General features: G+C 33.3%; 1 protein-coding gene across 1 annotated transcript in view; it reads left to right on the plus strand.

Annotated features, from left to right (window-relative positions):
* The window catches only part of LOC106465096 (E3 ubiquitin-protein ligase CBL-like), a 73,602-nt gene that overhangs the window by 29,788 nt on the left and 25,004 nt on the right, over positions 1–18,810 (plus strand). Inside the window, exons 5-6 of the mRNA XM_013925292.2 lie at positions 4,735–4,954; positions 7,230–7,394. Coding sequence (XP_013780746.1) covers positions 4,735–4,954; positions 7,230–7,394 — 385 coding nt within the window. The remainder of the gene's footprint in view (positions 1–4,734; positions 4,955–7,229; positions 7,395–18,810) is intronic.

Raw genomic sequence — 18,810 nt, forward strand, 5'->3', positions numbered from 1 at the left:
AAATTGAATTAAAACTCGTGCATGAGAACAATGGTGGACCAATCAAGCAATATTGATACTTGGAATTACTTTTTTGATTGAATTAAAATCTTATTTTATTTTGTTATGCTCTTGGGGAAAAAGTGTGATTTATTTTGCAACACCCTTAAGATTTTAAAAGAATAGTTTTAAACTAACATCACTGTAGGTTTGTCGTATCTGCTTTCGATTTTACACTTAGCCATAGTTCTACAAAATAATATTATGTCTTGTAACTTGTTCAAACTGTAGATGAGTTCAAAAGAAGGTAACAGGTAGAAATTTGATATAAACATTCAGGGAATTAAAGCTCTTTTGCTTTGTGGGTTTATGTGTGTGTGTAAATAAAAATCTAGAAATCTACAATTTGTTAAATCTGACTGCCATTAATGTGTAATATGATAATTTAAAAAGCATCGTTATTCATTATCAACATGTAGAGAAAGATTACTAGTTAGCAGAGAGTACTTTAGAAGATAGAAGTTTATAAGTTTCAAAGGACAATTTCCATATAGCTTTAGCATGTTTTGAGAATTATTTTTCAATCATTTACTCTTATGTCATGCCAAATTTTCTTTTTGTACATATGATAAATGTTAATGTATTGTTGGTAAATAAAACTTTGAACTTTAACTTTTTTATCCAAAGTGTTTCGCGTACTTTTGTATAATGTATATTTGTGTAGGTAATTAATCAATGAGATGTTAACAACTAACTTTTATTTGCTGTACATATTTATACATACATGTACATATATCTATAGAACCAACAAAAATTTGTTAACCAACCCTATAAGAATGAAATTGGTTGTACTGTGAAACTATATGTACTATAATTCTGAATTTACTATGTGTATCTTCACAAAATGCAGTGAGCTTTTACTAAACATTGGAAGTATTTTGTACACATTAACAACATATTTTTTAATAAAGTATTTCTACTAAAGATTTTTCTGTGAATTAATTTCTGAAGCTTGTACTGAGGTAGTGTAAGCAAAAGGTTATTTCTATGTTAAGAATAAACCAATTCATCTTACAGTTTCACATTTCACATAAATAACCTCTAGAATCTCATGAATGAATATTTAATTTTTTGGATAACAATTTATATGTTATCTCTTATTTTCTCTGCCCTAACACTGATTGTAGGGAAATTGTCAATATACAGTGAAGTGAAAAGTTGAAAAATATGAAATAAAATCAATAATACAATTTTTCCCTATACACTGACTACAGTATTGATAACAAAGTTCCAAGTTACTATCTTAACAGTTTCAAGTGTTAACCTTTTTTGCATCCATTTTCTTTTAATTTTATATTTATGTTGCTGTTCTTTATACCCACTGTAGCAATAATCTTTGTGTCAAAGCACTAAATTGTATCTGGAACCCATTAGCTGTTTATTGTAAAACTGATGTAAACAGCATGTTATCTAGTGTCATGTTTCACAATGAGCTTATGCTAGTGTTATATAAGACATTTTATTTTGCTGAAGTTTTGTTAGGCTAAGTTGAAAAGTTTATAATTTTTACATTTTAGGTACTTTTGTTAAACTATATATAGCAGTTAAAAAAAACATGCATTAGTAAAACAAGTATTTCTAGTACTCATCTTGTACTGGAGCACTTGAATATAAATGTTTGACATTCTCCCCTAAGCCTCATTGAATTTAACAAGTTTGAGTGTTAAAAAAATTAATGTTGCTTTTAAATATGCATTTTGGAACAAAACAACTATATCAGACACTAGAATAGAATGTGTCAAAACTATTATAATTTATTCAGCTTTGTAGGTAAGTTATAGATAGGTTAAAAACAATTCTGTTTCTGTTCAATTACCAAATCTGATCAACTGAAATCCATCAACTTGCACTGGCTTAGGGTGGAAAAATGAATACAGAACTATAAGATTTATGTAGAGGAGAATGTGCTCTTTCTATTGGTTATAAGTTCTTAACAAACAATCTTAAAAGTCACAAGGAGAGGGAGGGGTTTCTGTGGTGGATGACAAACTTATTGATATATTTCAAAAATAAAGAAGGTAGGAGATTCAAATTTTATATTCTTGTTTGTAATTATATATATAGCATGTGTTTCTAAGTGATTGGAAACTGCAGCAGCCTATTTTAGAAGTTAAAAAGTTCAGAATTGAAAAAATTGAAGCTCAGATGCATCAAGTGTCTCAAAAAATGAATTCTGAAACAGTATATTACCTCATCTCATATTCATAGCTATTCTCATTCAGTGCTGCCCTCTATGTGGTTCTGTCATCCACCTGTTGCCATCCTTCACTTTTTTATGAGACTGTGACTGGGTAATTTACCTTTTAGTATATATATACCTCTTATTTTTTAGGGGCATGTCTCCCCTCTTTTTTTATTAATGGATCACACTCTGTGGCGAGTGGTGTCTATTCAGGTATTCTTTAATCTGCACTGTAAGACCATGTTGACTTACATATTATGATTCCATGACCACGCAGTGCACACTGCAGAGGTGGGGTGTTCCACAAAATCGCTTGTCGGTTTATCCTTGCAATATCATTGCTTCATATGTTTGCCCATCCTGTACTGTACTCACCCATGAACTACATGGGTAAAGCAAAAGGGGATAGCTGCCCATCCATGTCATGCCTTGTATTTAATAAATTTATATGGTCTGCTTTCCAAAATAGGGTTTTGTGGTCACCCATTGCACTGTCTCAGGTTTTGTCCTTCCTTCTTACTCTCCACAGCACTTTCTCATCCTTTTTTCATTTTGTGGAGTTTGAGACTCTTTTCCATTTCCACTTCCAAGCCACTGGGGTGGTGGGCCGTGTTGTGGTCACGGTGGAGGTACTTGCAGATTACCATGTTTCTTCACCTTCCACTATCCCTCGATGCTTATTATTCCAAGGATGTCACTGTGCTTGAGGTGGTTCCAGTCATTATATCTTTGAGTGAGATTTTTACATTACACAGACATCTTTTTGATGCTGGATGTCGAGTTCCCAGATAAATCATTCAGTTCTTTCCAATCTCATGAACTTGAGGTGAAGATGATATGATCCTCTTTCTTATCCCCACAAGGATGTCGATACCTGGCGGCCGGGTTTTGGATTGTAGTTGACTTATCGATGGTATGATCCTCATCCTATCCCTGCATGGATGTCAGTTCCCAGTATCATGGGTTTTGGATGTAGTTGACTTGTCGTGTATGGTCCATCGCACCCTAGCCACTTTACACCTAGGGGCACATCCTTTTCATTTTATCCACTTTTATATTTTCTGGCATTGAGTTTCATAAATATTGCATAGTTTGGATCTCTATCCAGCCATAGTTCTCTCCCACTTGGATGTGCTCCTCTGTTTTTCTGCCCATATATGCAACATCTTTCCATGATGGGTGAAGAGTATACCTGGTTCAGAAGTTGTGCTGTGTCCCACATCAGGTCTTAGAATCTGACTATCTTATCTTAGTGAGTGTCCTTCAAATGCTTCTTTCTTTCCCTTGCACCAGTCCCTCCACCTATTCAATGTGGGATTTTAGCTATTTATGTGAGCTGAAGTAATCTACTGTATCAGAAATTATATTGTCAATCAACCAGACATCAGCTGAGTTTTCTTAGTTCATACAAACAATTATCCTATCAAACATCAACTGAAAGCTTCTTTTGGCATTACATGTAAGCAACTATCCAAGCAGCCATTGACTGTGAACTTCAGTAGGCATTCAGATGTTACCTTCTTTTGGTAGTTCATTCAGACAGCCAGTAAATCAAGCATTAACTTTGGACTCTTTTAGTAGCTTATACAGACAGCCAACTAACTAGACATTAGTAGTGATCTTTTTGTTAACCATATGTGTATGTGTAAGAAAAAACATCAGTTAAAACATCAGTGGTGATTATTTTTTTTCTTCTCAGTTATACACTCCACCAAACACTGACAATAGTTTTTTCTTTTTAATTATATACATACATATGAATCACAACCAACAACAATAGTTAAAAAAAAGTTTATGTTCATAAGATTTACTCCATTAAAGATATGAGCTCAACATAAGTATAAGTTGTCTGAAAAATAATTGTTTTTTTTAATTGTAGTAAATTTTTGTAAAATTGATATCAAATACATTAGGCTTAGTGGAAACATTGAAATATTCATAATCTGCTATAATCTTTATTGCACATTAAGATAAAAAACAAAGTAGTAATGTTCAGATGAATACAATAATTGTTTGGAAAGTTTAGTAAGAATTGGAAAGTTTTAGAATTATTCAGCAATGGTGGACTTAGTTTGATAGTTTATAGGAGTTTTCTTTTTTAAACACTGATTTAAGTTCTAATTTTCCTGTGGTAAAATAACAGTGTGAAAAATTTCAAGTAAAATCAACGTTTTTTTTGTCTAAGAAACTGGGCTATGAATTTATACCACTGGCTAGTAGTTTTAAATGATCACAGTAATCATAGCTAACCATAAACTGATATTTAGTTTGAAGTGATTTTATGTACAGGATAAGCTTTTTGTCGTATCATTTATCTAAAAGTTTTTTCCACATATTATTGTAGATAATGATGGTGTATGTATGGAATAAATTCTCTTTCTAGTGCATCCATCCTAGTTGTATGAATAAACATGCTTGTTCAAATCTGTTAAAATTTTGCAGCATGATATGTTAACTATCTTTGTTGCCATATAAATGAGTTTTTGTGTGATTATTATTTTTTTGTCTTTAAGTTACTTGTATCCTGATGGAAGGAACACAAATCCAGACCTCAGTTGGGCAGTGCAGGCCACTCCCGAAGACCACATCAGAGTAACTCAGGAGCAGTACGAGCTGTATTGTGAAATGGGATCAACATTCCAGTTGTGTAAAATCTGTGCAGAAAATGACAAAGACATTCGTATTGAACCATGTGGTCATCTTTTATGCACTCCTTGTCTTACATCGTGGCAGGTACATACAAACTTCTTGTTTTTTCTCTTTTGTCTCTGTAAAAAAATAAGCTAGTGTTACTATGGATGCTACAATTGAACAGAAGGCTTGACAATTTATAAAATAGGAATAATTTATGCACCAGATACATGTATATACATATATATATATAATAATGTGACATAGAGTAATATGTGATTAGAGTTGTAGCTTTGGCTTATTATAAAAACTGGAATAATGTAATGAAATCTGTAATGCTTCACAAGTAGGGGACAATTTGCACAGACAAATGACTGTGGGATAGTGGATTATCAGATTCTTTTTGTAGCTAATATTATCATTTTGAAAATATCAGTCACATAATAGTTACAAGCAGTAAAGATAGAATGTGTATGAATCAACCATTGAAAACTTTGTTGTATTTGTTTAACATTTCCAAATTTATTTACATAATATAAATATTTAGTATTATTGTTTTTTTTTCTTGGTAAATTTATTTTCTTAGACTTTTCTCAGATGTTTTAATAATGACCACAGACTTAGCACTTAAGATCCCACCTTTAGTCTTTACCCATTTTGTGTAAATTTTTTTAGCACTAAAATCTCATATAACACATTTAAAATATTATAACTCTATTTTTTCTAACCTTTTAAGAAAGCAAGTGAATTTATTTCAGTCTTCCAAACGATCATGTTTTCATAATATTTTTAACCAATTTTGTTTTAATAGATGGTTTCCAATATGGTACATTACCTCTCCTCACATAAATAGCTATTATTGTTCAGTGCTGTCCTCTATATGAAAAAATATTTTATGCATGCCACAAGCCTTCTGTCTCCACTCCATTGGAATGGACTGATTCCAATGTATCTCTCATGCAAAAACATCATGCATCAACCCTCCACCAATAAGAGTGCAATATACACTCTTGACACATGTGACTCTCTCTATTCAGTTCTACCAAACTATCACTTCTTGTTTGGCAGTACTCGTGTTCAGATGTTTTTCTTTTGGTGCTCCTTGTGTGAATCATGATTTTTATAGTTTAATTTCCAAAGTGGGATTTCTTCATCATTATTATTTTTTCTTTACATTGAAGAAATCTTTTAATTTAACTTAATTTCCCAGTCTTTATTTTTTTTTCTCACACTTCTATATTTTATATCACACACTTTTGTTTGACTTACATATTTCTACATTCAAATTCTTTGGTTCATGTTCCCACTTTTGCTGTTATACCTACCTCTAGCGACATCTTTCTATGATGGGTGAAGAGTATACCTGGTTCAGAAGTGGTGCAATCTCCCATGTATGATCTTCAACTCCCAAGATCTCCTGTTGGAGAGTGTACTTTGGATGCTTTTTTCTTTCACTCATACCAGTGCCTCCACCTTTTCAATGTGGGATTCTAGCTATTTATGTGAGTGGAGTTAATGTAGTGTATCAGAAGTTATAATTTTCCTACGCTAAAAATGTATTTCTGATAGATACTTACTTCCACTCACAATTCCCACTTTTCCTCCCCATTGAAAACCGGTGCTTCAATTTTCTGCCAAAACTTGAAGTGATAGTTCGGGGGATATGAATAGAGGGAGTCACATGAGAGACGAATTGGAATCAGTCAGTGCCAGTGAAGGGGTGGCATGCATAAAAAAAATTGAGTATAGAGGGCAGCACTGAATGAGAATAGCTATTCATGTGAGAAGAGGTAATGTACCATATCGGAAATAAGTTTTCAGTGTAGGAAAATTATAACTTTTCATAAATTTTTTTATCCAAAACCAAAAAATTATTTTTGTGAAAGTTTTACACTGTTTACACATTAGTTTACAGTAAGTAGTGTTGTACTTGATACTTAACTCATAATTTAAAAATTTTTTTATACTAAGAAAACAAAGCATTCAGATTTGTTTCACTAGAAAATGAATTAACTAAATTATTTACAACTTTTGTGTATCTCTTCCAAATAGTAGACTTTTGTATTAATATTACTGGGTTTTCATTTATATTTAGTGAAACCTTCTCCCCCCAGTGGCTCAACAGTAGGTTTGAGGGCTTATGATGCTAAATTTCAGGGTTTAATCCTTGCAGTGGAGACAGCACCAATAGTCCATTGTGCAGCTTTATGTTTAAACAAACAGAAACTTTCTCTGTTCCACTGTTTGAAAGTTTACTTCATCTAATATGAGCAAACACAGTGTGTTATTATTATTATTTTATCATTTATCTATATAATATACTTTTTTTCATGATTAAAATAACACATTCTTTATAACTTCTTTTCTCTCGATGTAGGACTCAGAAGGTCAAGGTTGTCCATTTTGCCGAGCAGAAATCAAAGGGACTGAACAAGTGGTAGTAGATCCATTTGATCCAATGGGACGAATGATAAAGAAAGAAGATTCACATGGATCCAATTCTGCTCACCTGGTGGATTTAGATGATGATGAAAATTTTGAGGTAATGGATATCTATTGTATTCCTTGTAGGGGGTTTGTACGTGTTACAAATGCTTGTGTCAGTAGATATTTATAGAAATAGCAATGCATAATTTTCATTAAAAGAAAAATGTTTAATGTTATTTTTCAAATATACGCATGTAATCTAGTCTTGTCATGTTCTTTATTAATGTATTGAATTCAATATGCTTCAAGTTTAGTTCACTTGTTTCCATATAGTTGCCAGATACTAAATGATATTTAAATTTTGCATCATTTTATCTTGTACCTATTTATGGGCATCTCTTTACTCTTACCTGTTAAAATACAACTTTTAAGTAAAGTACATTATAAGTTGTTGTTTTATATATTCCAAAGTAATTCTGGAAGGTATTGTGTTAAAAATGGGGATGCCAAAATTACACACTCTAAACACATGGGTTTTGATTTTAAATTCAAACCAATGAAAGAATCCTGTTTACTTTACTTAAAACAGTGCAGGTAAATCCAGATTTAAGTTAACATTGATTTTAATTTCGGTAGCTTAAATTCCAAGAGCAGGGAACCTGCTTTAGGTTTTATTCATTTTAAATAGTGTTTGGTTCAAATGTTCTACTTCCATACTAGTAATTTATTTAAATAGACCATTCACAGGACAGTGCCTGACTTTGAAAAAAGAAAAGTATTTTCATGAAAGTTGTGTCAAGAATGAACTTATAATACCTTATAGATATAGCTCTTGTGTTTAATCATCTTATATATATATATATATATATATTCAAGCACGAATGTCTCTTTTTCCTTCTGTGGGTCTGTTTCTTATGCATGGCCACATCGTTAAAACTCCAAACTCAGGGTACAGATACACCTTTGTGCAAGAAGTAACATTGGTTATGTGGCCACAGCCTCAGAGGCTGTTTTGAGTCTGCAAATTGAGGCCAAAGTGGCTAATATAGCAATTTCTGGCAAACAGGACAGCCAATTGGTGTCAAATTGAAAAGATCAGTATTTATGGTAATGTTTGATCAAGAGAGTGAAAATAATCTCTTCTTTATGCCTGATAGCAAGACAAAAAGTATTATGTACAAAGAAGACTTACAGTGGATAAATAAGTTAGCATATCAATAAAGAACTAAATCGGTTAGTCATTTTTATCTAAGCAATGCTGGGTACTATGCTAGTTTCTTATAAAAAAAGAAACTTCTAAAAAACTAAGCACTTAAAATCTGGGACTTTATTGTTTTTTGTCAGCTCATTTAAATATTTACAGAAACACATTTTCATTATGCTCTCATGATTGTTTATTTATTGCTTGAATCTGAATTATTTAACTTCATACTAAAAGATTTAAAATATTGGTGGTCAAGTATATACAAAATATTATAAAGAAAGAAAAGAAACCTTTGCATGGCCCTTAACAATTGTTTATTTAAAAAAAGCTTGTTTTATCTGTTACAATAAAAAATAATTAAATTTTTAGTTTTATAGACTTGAATGATTCTGTATGGTGACTTTATGTAGTTATTTTTACATGGTTGTTGCACGTGGTGATTATATATGATCATGGTAAGACTGCCTTCGATTTCAAAATTGTTTTGTTCAAGTTATTTGAAACATGGGCACCCACAATAAAGGGCAAGATGGGGACTTTTGTCCCCCCCTTACATTTCACAAAAAATTGCACATATTATAAACTTGACATCATAGTTAAACTAATTATTCTTAGTAATTCTTATTCAAGCCATAAATTCGTGTTTACATTTAAGCACACATATTACATATTCTGTTGGCTTACTCTGTAAAAGCTGATCCCCTACTTACATGTTTTACCCCCCCCCCCCCAAAAAAAAAGTTTCTGTGGATGCCCATGACTTGGAATATTTATTTTGTATAGTATAATTCTAGTTATGCAATCTTGAAGGCTTAGATATAAAAAATGTGATTGATATTCTTAAAGTTTGTACTTGACCTACTGTTAGTAGGATGTGCTAACATACTTGGGATAACCTACTATCAACACAACTTAATCTTGGATTATTCAACTGCTTAGATGAGGTTGGGGGTAAAAATTGATCAAACTTTAGAAATTATGTAGTAGGGCATTATAGAGGATATTAACATCAAACATTAAAATAACTTCTGAAGTAGGGTATATATAACCAGACCAACAACATGTATGGTGAGTTAATTTAAGGAGTCACTGTAAATTGGGGAAAACAAAACTAAAGCAGGTTGGATGGAATGGACAGTAAATTACAAGTTTTTCATAACATAAATCGATGCAGCATACTTAATGTGTGAAATATCATTACTCTGCAGTTTCATACTGATGAGTTCCTGTTTGTTTTACCAGGGAGAGAATGCAAATCCATGAAATCATATTGAAGTTTAAAAGGAGTCAATGAAAATTTAGAATTTTTCCTTTTGCATGATGTGCTTTGTTTCCTCCTTCGAAGGAGTTACTGGCTCGATACCAGCATGACTTGACTGTGATGTTGATGATAATCTTATTTTTCCTCTGGGATCATCTTTAAATGGGTGCTGATTGGTTGTATAGTGTAAATTGTTCATATTCATTAAAGTTTTAGTGTATAGACATTTCATCATCATGCACTAGATGCACTAAATGGGTGTTTTTTTTAATATTCATTAACATATGCATATATTTATTTATTTTTGTATGTATGTAAGTTATTCTAAAATACATGTTGCTTTACAATAATTTTCAAATTTAGATTATTTCATGATTAAAGATCAGCACAAACGTAAATTTAAAAAGTTTTGGCTTCAAAGTCATTTTAAACTATAATAGCAGCATAAATATACTTTGTAATATTTTTTAAAGTGCTTTCTTTTCAACTTAACAAACTACTCTCTTCTCCATTAATCACTTCAAAAACTTATCATCTGGTTAAGCTTAAATACTAGAACTGGTAAATAAAGATTTTAGTGAATTTTTTCAGTTTTCTAGCATGTAATTCTAATAACTTGTGAGTGAAAGCAAAGAAGAATTTTAACAATATGTCATCCACAGTATATCAAATATATCCAGTTCCAATGATGCCTTTTGCCCAGTTACAGGGATCATAAGGCCAAGTTGGATATGACAGGCATAGTAGTGGCTGAGAGACGTGTTTATATTATCACATTGCATGAACAACAACGGCTATGATGTGAACTAGATTAAGTTGATGAAGTGTAATTTCTATCAGTTTAATGGGAAATTAAAAGAAAAATGTGTATTTTGCAACGGGCTTTTGTTTTTATGTAAATAGTATATCAAGAAGGAGAATATAATTTATTCTTAGTTGAATTAACTCGTAAAATGTCTTAAGAGCTTCATGAAACTACATGTCCTTATAAATTCTTTTCAAAAAACATTCTTTATCAAAAATAAACACTTTTTTTCTTGAAAGTTGATTGTGAGATGTTAAAATTTGTCACGTATTACATGCACAAGTAACAGCGTATTCATTTCATTGATCAATACTGGGAAAAAACATATAATAGAGTGTTATAACTATAGTTGGTAAGAGAAAGGGGAATGTGTTTAACATTTCAACAAATTATTATCGAAGATCAGTGGTAAAGCTATTTTAAGTAATATATTTGTCCATTGATCCAAATAACAAAGCTGGTTTAAAAAGTTTTATTTTGCAAAATAGATATTTAGTTAACTTGTAACAGCTTCATTTTATTTTTATCAGCTATATTTCATATTGTATTTGTCTGAAATCTGTAAAAAAAATACAAACTTGGGTACAGAGCAAAAAATGAAACACTTCTTTTACTTATATTGAGATACAATAATTTTTAAGTCTTACCTTTAGTGAGATAGATTTTATTTGAACACTTTGTAAGACAACTAGAAATAAACCTTTTAAAGACTTGCCATTTAAATAATACAGCAGTAGTTATTTTAGAGTTGCATTTTGGACTTATTTGTTATTTAGATAATGCAACAACACTATTTTCAGAGTTTTATCTAGGACTAATTTGACACACTTAGGTAATGTCTCAACAATAATTATGAAATGACACCTCACCTCTTTACACAGAATTGCTTTTTTCCTCGCGTGTCTCCTAAGAGAATTGCATGCCACTAGTCTTAAGCTAACTCCCACCTAAAAAGTCCCATATGAACGTGAACTACGCTAGTACGTGATGACATTATCATGCAACAATAGCCCTCCACCAATAGGAAAGCAACACAACCTCCTTGCACAGTAACTCCACTTAAGTCTTGTACTTGAAATAACTTCATTCTTTTCCTTGGCATTGTCTTGAACAAAACTTAAATTTTCTTCTAGTTTAAGCATTTCTTTCTTTACAGTAGTGAAAAAAACAGAACAATACCTTAAATGATTTCTCAAGTAACAGTAACTTCTACTTTGTCTTGTGATGGTGATGATGTTACTAACATGGGACCTGTGTATTTTGTAGCTACTGGGGGCCTGTTGTCTGTTGAGGATGTTACAGCCTTTGTTCAGTGTGTTGTTGGTTCCCTCATGCATGCTGGGCCTCCTCCTACTTGGATTAATTTAGCTGATGTATGTTCTTTTGTTTCTCTTTTGCTTGTGTCTTTTGATTACTTTGTCTTTCCTCCTTTGTCCGATATTAGGGTTAATGAGAATTGTTTCTAGAACAACTACACACCTGCACCCATGTGTCTTGTCCTCCTCAACTCTTTTGTCCTGGCTTATAGCCAGACTTCTTTTCCTTTCCTTGATTTCCAATCTTTAGAATATCTTTTACGTACTTAGGGGCATATTCATTAACTTTATTTCACTCTCTAATGGCCAGTTGTTTGTGCCTTTATTTTTTTTCTTACCACCATCCTACATTACCTCTCATCCTTTCATCTTATGTTGTAGGCTTCTGATTGATTTTCTGGAGAGGTTCATACCCTCCTTTTTACCACTTTGGCCTGTACTACTACTGCTGCTCTATCCCTCTTTTTTTGGTGCCTCTGCTCTTGCCACTTGTTGGGTTGCAATGCTCTTCTTACTGATGTGTACCTGCCTCCCTCTTATCTCAGTGATCTTTGTTGGGCTCACTTTCTTCACCCAGAGGTTTTTGGGGGTGTTCCTGATTCTTTTAACTACTTCACTATGAGACCTCACTCTTTAAAACTCTGTTTTGTGCATATCATAAGGCTTTACTGAAATTAGCATTATCATGTGCATTATAATTCAGAGTTTTATATTATATAAGTTTGAATTCCTGTATTTCAAAAGAAACTTTTAGAAAAAACAAACTTAAACTTTAGTTTTGTTTTCATGTGACACACAAGTGATCACAGATTTTAAAGTTATGTCTCTGTACTTGAATAATAGTTTTATATACAATGTACATGTATGTCTAGACTGAATTTACTCATATACAGCACTGTTTATCCATTCTTAGTTCAAATTCCATTGCCAAGTTATAGAACAGAGAAAAATAAATTTGCTCACCCCTTGACAGTAGCCTAGCCCACCTTTTTATTTTGACATGCTATTTCAAGCAACATATACTTATTTGATTTACATGTTTGTAACTAATAGAAAGAGCTACTTTTAAACTACAATCTCCTAGTTGTTCTTTAAAAAATGCTGCACAATATTCATTACCACATATGTCAAACAGCCAAAGCATTGTTTGCTGATTTCATTCTCACTAGCATTTAACATTGTCTCTTAGAACAGGAAAAGTAAATAAAATATTAAAAATAAACTAAATGGAAAGGTAAAGACCTAAAATTATGAATATAACCAAAAGAAGATATTGTATGATTATTCAATGAAGAGTTAAAAGGTATGTATTAGGTCATCAAGAAATTAATATTGTTTTTTTTAGATGAAAAAACCCAAACAACTTATATATCAAAACAAAACATTTATTAAATGAAATAGTCTCCATTCTTATCGAAGCTGTTTTTCTATGTTACAGTCAGGTTGTTAATGCCCTGATCAATAAAATCACTTCGTTTTGAAGCAAAAAACACGTTGATGTCCTCTTTAACATCTTCCAGATTTGCATACGTTTTCCCATTAAGATGGTGTTGCAGTGAATGAAAAAGATGGTAATCTGATGGTGCCATATCTGGAGAATATGGTGGGTGGGGAAGAACTTCCCAACCCAACTCCATAATCTTGTGTTGCATCAAAAGTGCTATTGTTGTGGAGAAGAAGAACACCTTTCCAATTGACGAGTGAAGGGCATTTATAATGATGGGCTTGATTTAAACATTCCAGTTGCTGACTATATATCTCTGCATTGACAGTTCGCTGTGGATTGAGGAGTTTGAAATGAATTACTCCTTTGATGTCCCACCAAATGCAAAGCATCATTTTCTGCAGATGGAGTCCAGGTTTTGGGGTCGAAAGTGCTTTTTGTCTAGGACTGAGCCATTGTTTTTGGCATTAATATTCACATAGAGAATCCATTTTTCATCACCGGTGACAATTCTGTCCAAAAATGGTTCACGCGCATTACGCGCCAGAAGAGTTTGTGAGGCACCCAAACACCTTTATGGAATTTTCACATATTCTTCAGATGTTTACGTATTGTTTAATGAGAGACATGCAATTTCAGAAACATATCATGAGTGTGTTGCCTTAGGTTACACTCAACAAACATCTACAGAGCATCAATATCAATTTCAACATGTCGGCCCCTGCCATTACAGTTTTTAAAGCTAAAGTCACCTGAACGAAATTTGCTGATCCATCGTTGACACTTATGAACATTCAAAACATTTCCATAAACTTCTTTAATATTGTTTGTGGCTACAGAGGCATTGTTTCCCTTCTTGTATTCAAACAGTATTACATGCTGAATGTGTGTCTCGTCGTGTGTCATCACTATAAGGGATTAGAGTATACTAAACTTTACACATTATATAGGCTACACTAACATGATGTTTAGGAAATTTGTTTAACTATTATATGTGATGTATGTTTTTTGGGGTGTGGTTAATGAAAGTATTCCAAAATGCGATATTTATTTCTTGATGCCCTAATACATATTTCTACTTCTTAACTTTAAACATTTCATTGCACTGTACTTTGATGATAATAATTACAGTTAGTGATATGATAGAGAAAATGAAGATGTAAACATTCACCTTAAAAGAAACGTTATATTAATTTAAGAGGTTCTACAGGTGTTATGCAAATGAAATTTCAAAACTGTAAGGTAAAAAAAAAAGTATTTATATACTTAACATCAAAAACCACTTTGCACTGAAACTATTCTGCAAACAATTACAATAAATAACAAATTTTAGTAAAAATAGTACAAAAAATCAAAATTAAATATTTGATTTATCTGAAACTACATGCCTTTAGGAAAGTTCCTCTAAAGTCTCAAACAATTTCATCAATTGTTTTTATTTTTGGAATTAAACTTGACAAGAGTTACCTAATCTACTTACGATGTAAAAACATTGTACTGAAAGGGTTAAGACAAAGGCCAAGGTGGCCAAAGATCAGTCCTCATTGTTTTTCTTAGTTTCATGTCTTTCTCATCCTTGCCCTTCTGTTCCCATTTCTTGACCTGCCCCATCCCATTCTTCTTTTTCCCATTCTCCCTCTTCCTGATGTCAGGGTCACTGCTCGTTTTGTCTGTGTCTGTCCTGTCAGGCCTCGCCCAGTGGGCGCCTGTCTTCATTCACCAGCTTTTGGTCTCTGTTTTTTGACCAACAGATGAGTTTTCTAGTTCTCACTCAAAGTATTTCTCTCCACATTTGTTCTCTTTCTCCCCATTTCCTGTTTCCTTTCCTCATTCTTCTGACCATGTTTATCTTCAGCATCTCAAGGATGCTGTTTTGGATCTTTTGGCCAAAAATGCTGAGGAGGTATTTATTCCTACTCTGGGTCTTTATTCCCATCTCTTTGTGTTCACCAAGAAGACTGGAGACTTGCATACAGTTATTAACCAATCATCTCTCAACTGGTTTCTAGGCATCCCATAGTTCAAGATGTTTTTTTTCTCACTGGTGGTTTTTTTCACCAGATCTGTGGATGACCAAGCTTGATGTACCAAACACTTTTCTACATATCCTGATTGCCCTATCCTCCAGACATTGTTGATGTTTTGTTCATTGGAATTCAGCCTTCTTTGGACATTGCATCTGCCTCTTACGTCTTTAAACAAGTTATGGGGCATTTGCTCACCATACTTAAGAGCTGGGCTGGGACTCAGATTCCATTATCACATAGATGATTGGCTTCTCCTAGTCTCTTATAAGGAGGACTCAATTTCTCACACTTACCATCTTCTACAGGAGGCTGGGCTGACTAGTCAAGCTTTCCAATTTCTTCTCATGCCTACCCAGTATTTGGGACATCTGAGTGTGTTTTACAATTTTCATCTCGGTTATGCTCAGCCTTCTCCTCTTCACTTGCAAGTAATGGAATGTCTAGTCATCAGGAGTTGTGCTTCTCACTTACACTCTGCAACAAGGTTCTTTTGATTTTGGGGACTCTGGCTTACCTGAAACCACTTGTTTCTTTGGGCCATGTGCACATGTACCTTCTCCAAGGAACCTTTCTTGGGATCTGTTGTCCTTGATTGTACACCTCTCTCCTCCTCTCCTCGAGGACTTATCCTAGTGTCTTGATCATCCCAATACCACAATGGATTTTTCCTTTTGCAGCTTCTCCCTGACAGGATCTCCATCTTTTCACAGATGCTTTCAGGATGGGCTGGGGTGTGTCTCTGAACAACAACATGATGTCAGGTGTATGGGTTTTAGAGGAGCATTCACTCCATATCAATGTACTCGAACTTCTCATGGTTCATTGTGAATTTTTCCATTTCCTACCTGTTCATGTGGATTGGTTGGTCATTAGTCACTCCAATAATTCCACAGTTACTTATTTTCTTACATCAAACATTAGGGGGTACCCATTCCAGGACTGTTTGCTTCTGCACATCGAACCTGCTGTTTTGGGCTCATTATCATTATGTTTGTCTCATAACTTGTCAGGTGCTGGGAGTTCTGAACCTGGTGGCAAATTGCCTCTCTCAGCCAGACCAGATACTACTGATGGAGTGGTCTCTCTACATTTAGGTTTTTCATTGCATCTGCTTTCAGTTAGGCATGCTCCTTATCGATGCTTTTGCAACTCCTCTCAACATCAATTCCTCATCCTTTGGTTCTAGTATCACCTTTTTCTGTATTCATATCTTCCTCTTCTCCTCCTCCCTCATATCTTTGTTTTGATATGCAACACTCCTTGTCAAATCCTGTTTTTGCACCTCTTTAGCCAGCACAACCCTGGTTTCCTCTTCTTTGTTAATTGATGTCTGGGCCCCCTATTTCTCTACCCAGTTCCTGTTCTTACTCCAATCTCACATGTCTCTTTTTTTTTTCCCAGTGATATCATCCCTTCATCTTCACATATGGGATTTGTCCGGTCCATTGATCTCTGAGCCAGTATTTCCAATCATGTAATCTTCTTCTTATCCTATTCCTGTAATCCTTAAATTTTGTTTGTCTATCAATGGAAATGGTGAGTTGTTTTTTTATATTGGTCTATCTGATCATGCCCTAACTATACTACACTTCTTGGCTTGCAGACTGCTTGTGTGTAGGTGCTTATTTGGTTATGATCTAATTCTACCCATACCTGTGACACTTGGGGCTTTTTTGCCTTTCCCATTGTTTCCTTTCGGGTGAGGGTATACCCTGGTCCATATGAGATGAAATCTCCCACAGGTGTGCCCCTTTGGAGCTCCTACTACTGGAACACTCCATGGGCTTTTCCTTTAGGTACTTTCTGAAGGGAGCTTATCCAGATTTAATTTTTTCCACTGGCCCCTCCAATACTTGAATGTGTGGAGTAAGGTGAGGTATCATCTCAAAAGAAAACATTTTTCTTACCAGAAAATGTTTTCAAGTAGATACCTTTGTACATTTTCTCACCCATCCTCCCCCACTTTTTGTGCATTTTCTTCTTGTATCTTCTAAGCATGAATTTATTTCAAGTGCAAGTGCTTAAGGGGAGTTACTGTGCAAGGAGTTTGTATGTGTCACCCTCCTATTGGTGGAAGGATATTGTTGCATGATGATGTCATCATGCAGTAGTACAGTTTTTTTAGGTGGGAATTAGCTCAAGGCTAGTTGCATGCAAGTTTCATAGGCAGATGGGCTGTTTTGTTATTGAATTGCTAAGGATATCCTTCTTTTGTAAGTGACTAGACTAATTATAATAAATCAATGCTGTTTTAGACAATATTGAAAAAAGTTATGTTTGCAAAACATGTTCAGGAATTGGGGCAAAATATTTTAGGGACATGTTTTATTGGTACACTTTCTCTGCCATCTGAATAATGTCACTGTTTTTTTGTTGTTGTTGTTTTTTTTACATCACTTATTCATTGAGAACTGCTGGAAGAAGTCTAGAACACTGTTTCAAGTCACTTTACTGTTGTGCAGAAAGTTCTGCCCATCCATGACATTGAATTGAGCATACCTTAGGTACTGCAAAATGAGTAATTTCACAAGTTCATGCAAGACTGATTTGATATTTAGATAATGCAACAGTAGTAATTTCAAGGTTTTAACTAGGACTAACTTAACATTTAGGTAATGCAATTTCAGAATTTTACCTAGGATTAGCTGTGGCCAAAGTAAGGTATCTTCACAAAAATTATTAGTCTAATGAATAGTATAAAATACCTTGACGTTCGTATAAATTATGTCCTTATAAAATGTTTAATTTTTAAAGGATGTTTCAAAACTTTTAAATTTTTTAAATATTGGAATATAAAATTTTGAAAATACGTTGGAGATTCCACAAATATGATCTCAGAAAACAAAGTCTCTGAAAGTGCTCTAGGTTTAATAGAAAATAAGAAGGTGCAAATAAAGAAAATAGTAGTAACATCACCTGTTGATAATAAATTTTATACTTATACTTGCTCAGAACAAGAATGTTGAAATAAAATTATCATAAAGTTTTAGTTTTCATAATTTATAAATAACAAAACTTGCATTATTTGTGACTAATTTCAGCCAAATGCATGCATATCACCGATTCCTCTAAAGTTACTTCACTCTCATAGATTTCTTCAAAATAATGAATCATAGCATGCTCAGTGCTTTATGCAATTGATTTGTGAAGCTTAAGATTAATTTATTTATTATTTTATATGTATGTATCAAAATCTAAATGTTTTAGGAAAAGAATGTGTTTGTGTTCATTAGTTTCATAGATTCAGTGTATAACTTTGACTAAAGTCACATGAACTTTTGAGCACTTCAAGTCATTTAAAGCTAAGGAATGAGATAAAACATAACAATTGAGTACAGTTTCATCACATCTGTTAAGCCTATAGAGCTTTTATGCTTTGTTAGCATTAATATTTACATGGAATATCATAAGTTCTGAATCATCCACTGTTTTGTGTTGGAGTGGTAACTCAATATCAAAAAAGTATTAACAGTA

The sequence above is a fragment of the Limulus polyphemus genome, unplaced genomic scaffold, assembly GCF_000517525.1.
Source record: "Limulus polyphemus unplaced genomic scaffold, Limulus_polyphemus-2.1.2 Scaffold1834, whole genome shotgun sequence".
Lineage (NCBI taxonomy): Eukaryota > Metazoa > Arthropoda > Merostomata > Xiphosura > Limulidae > Limulus > Limulus polyphemus.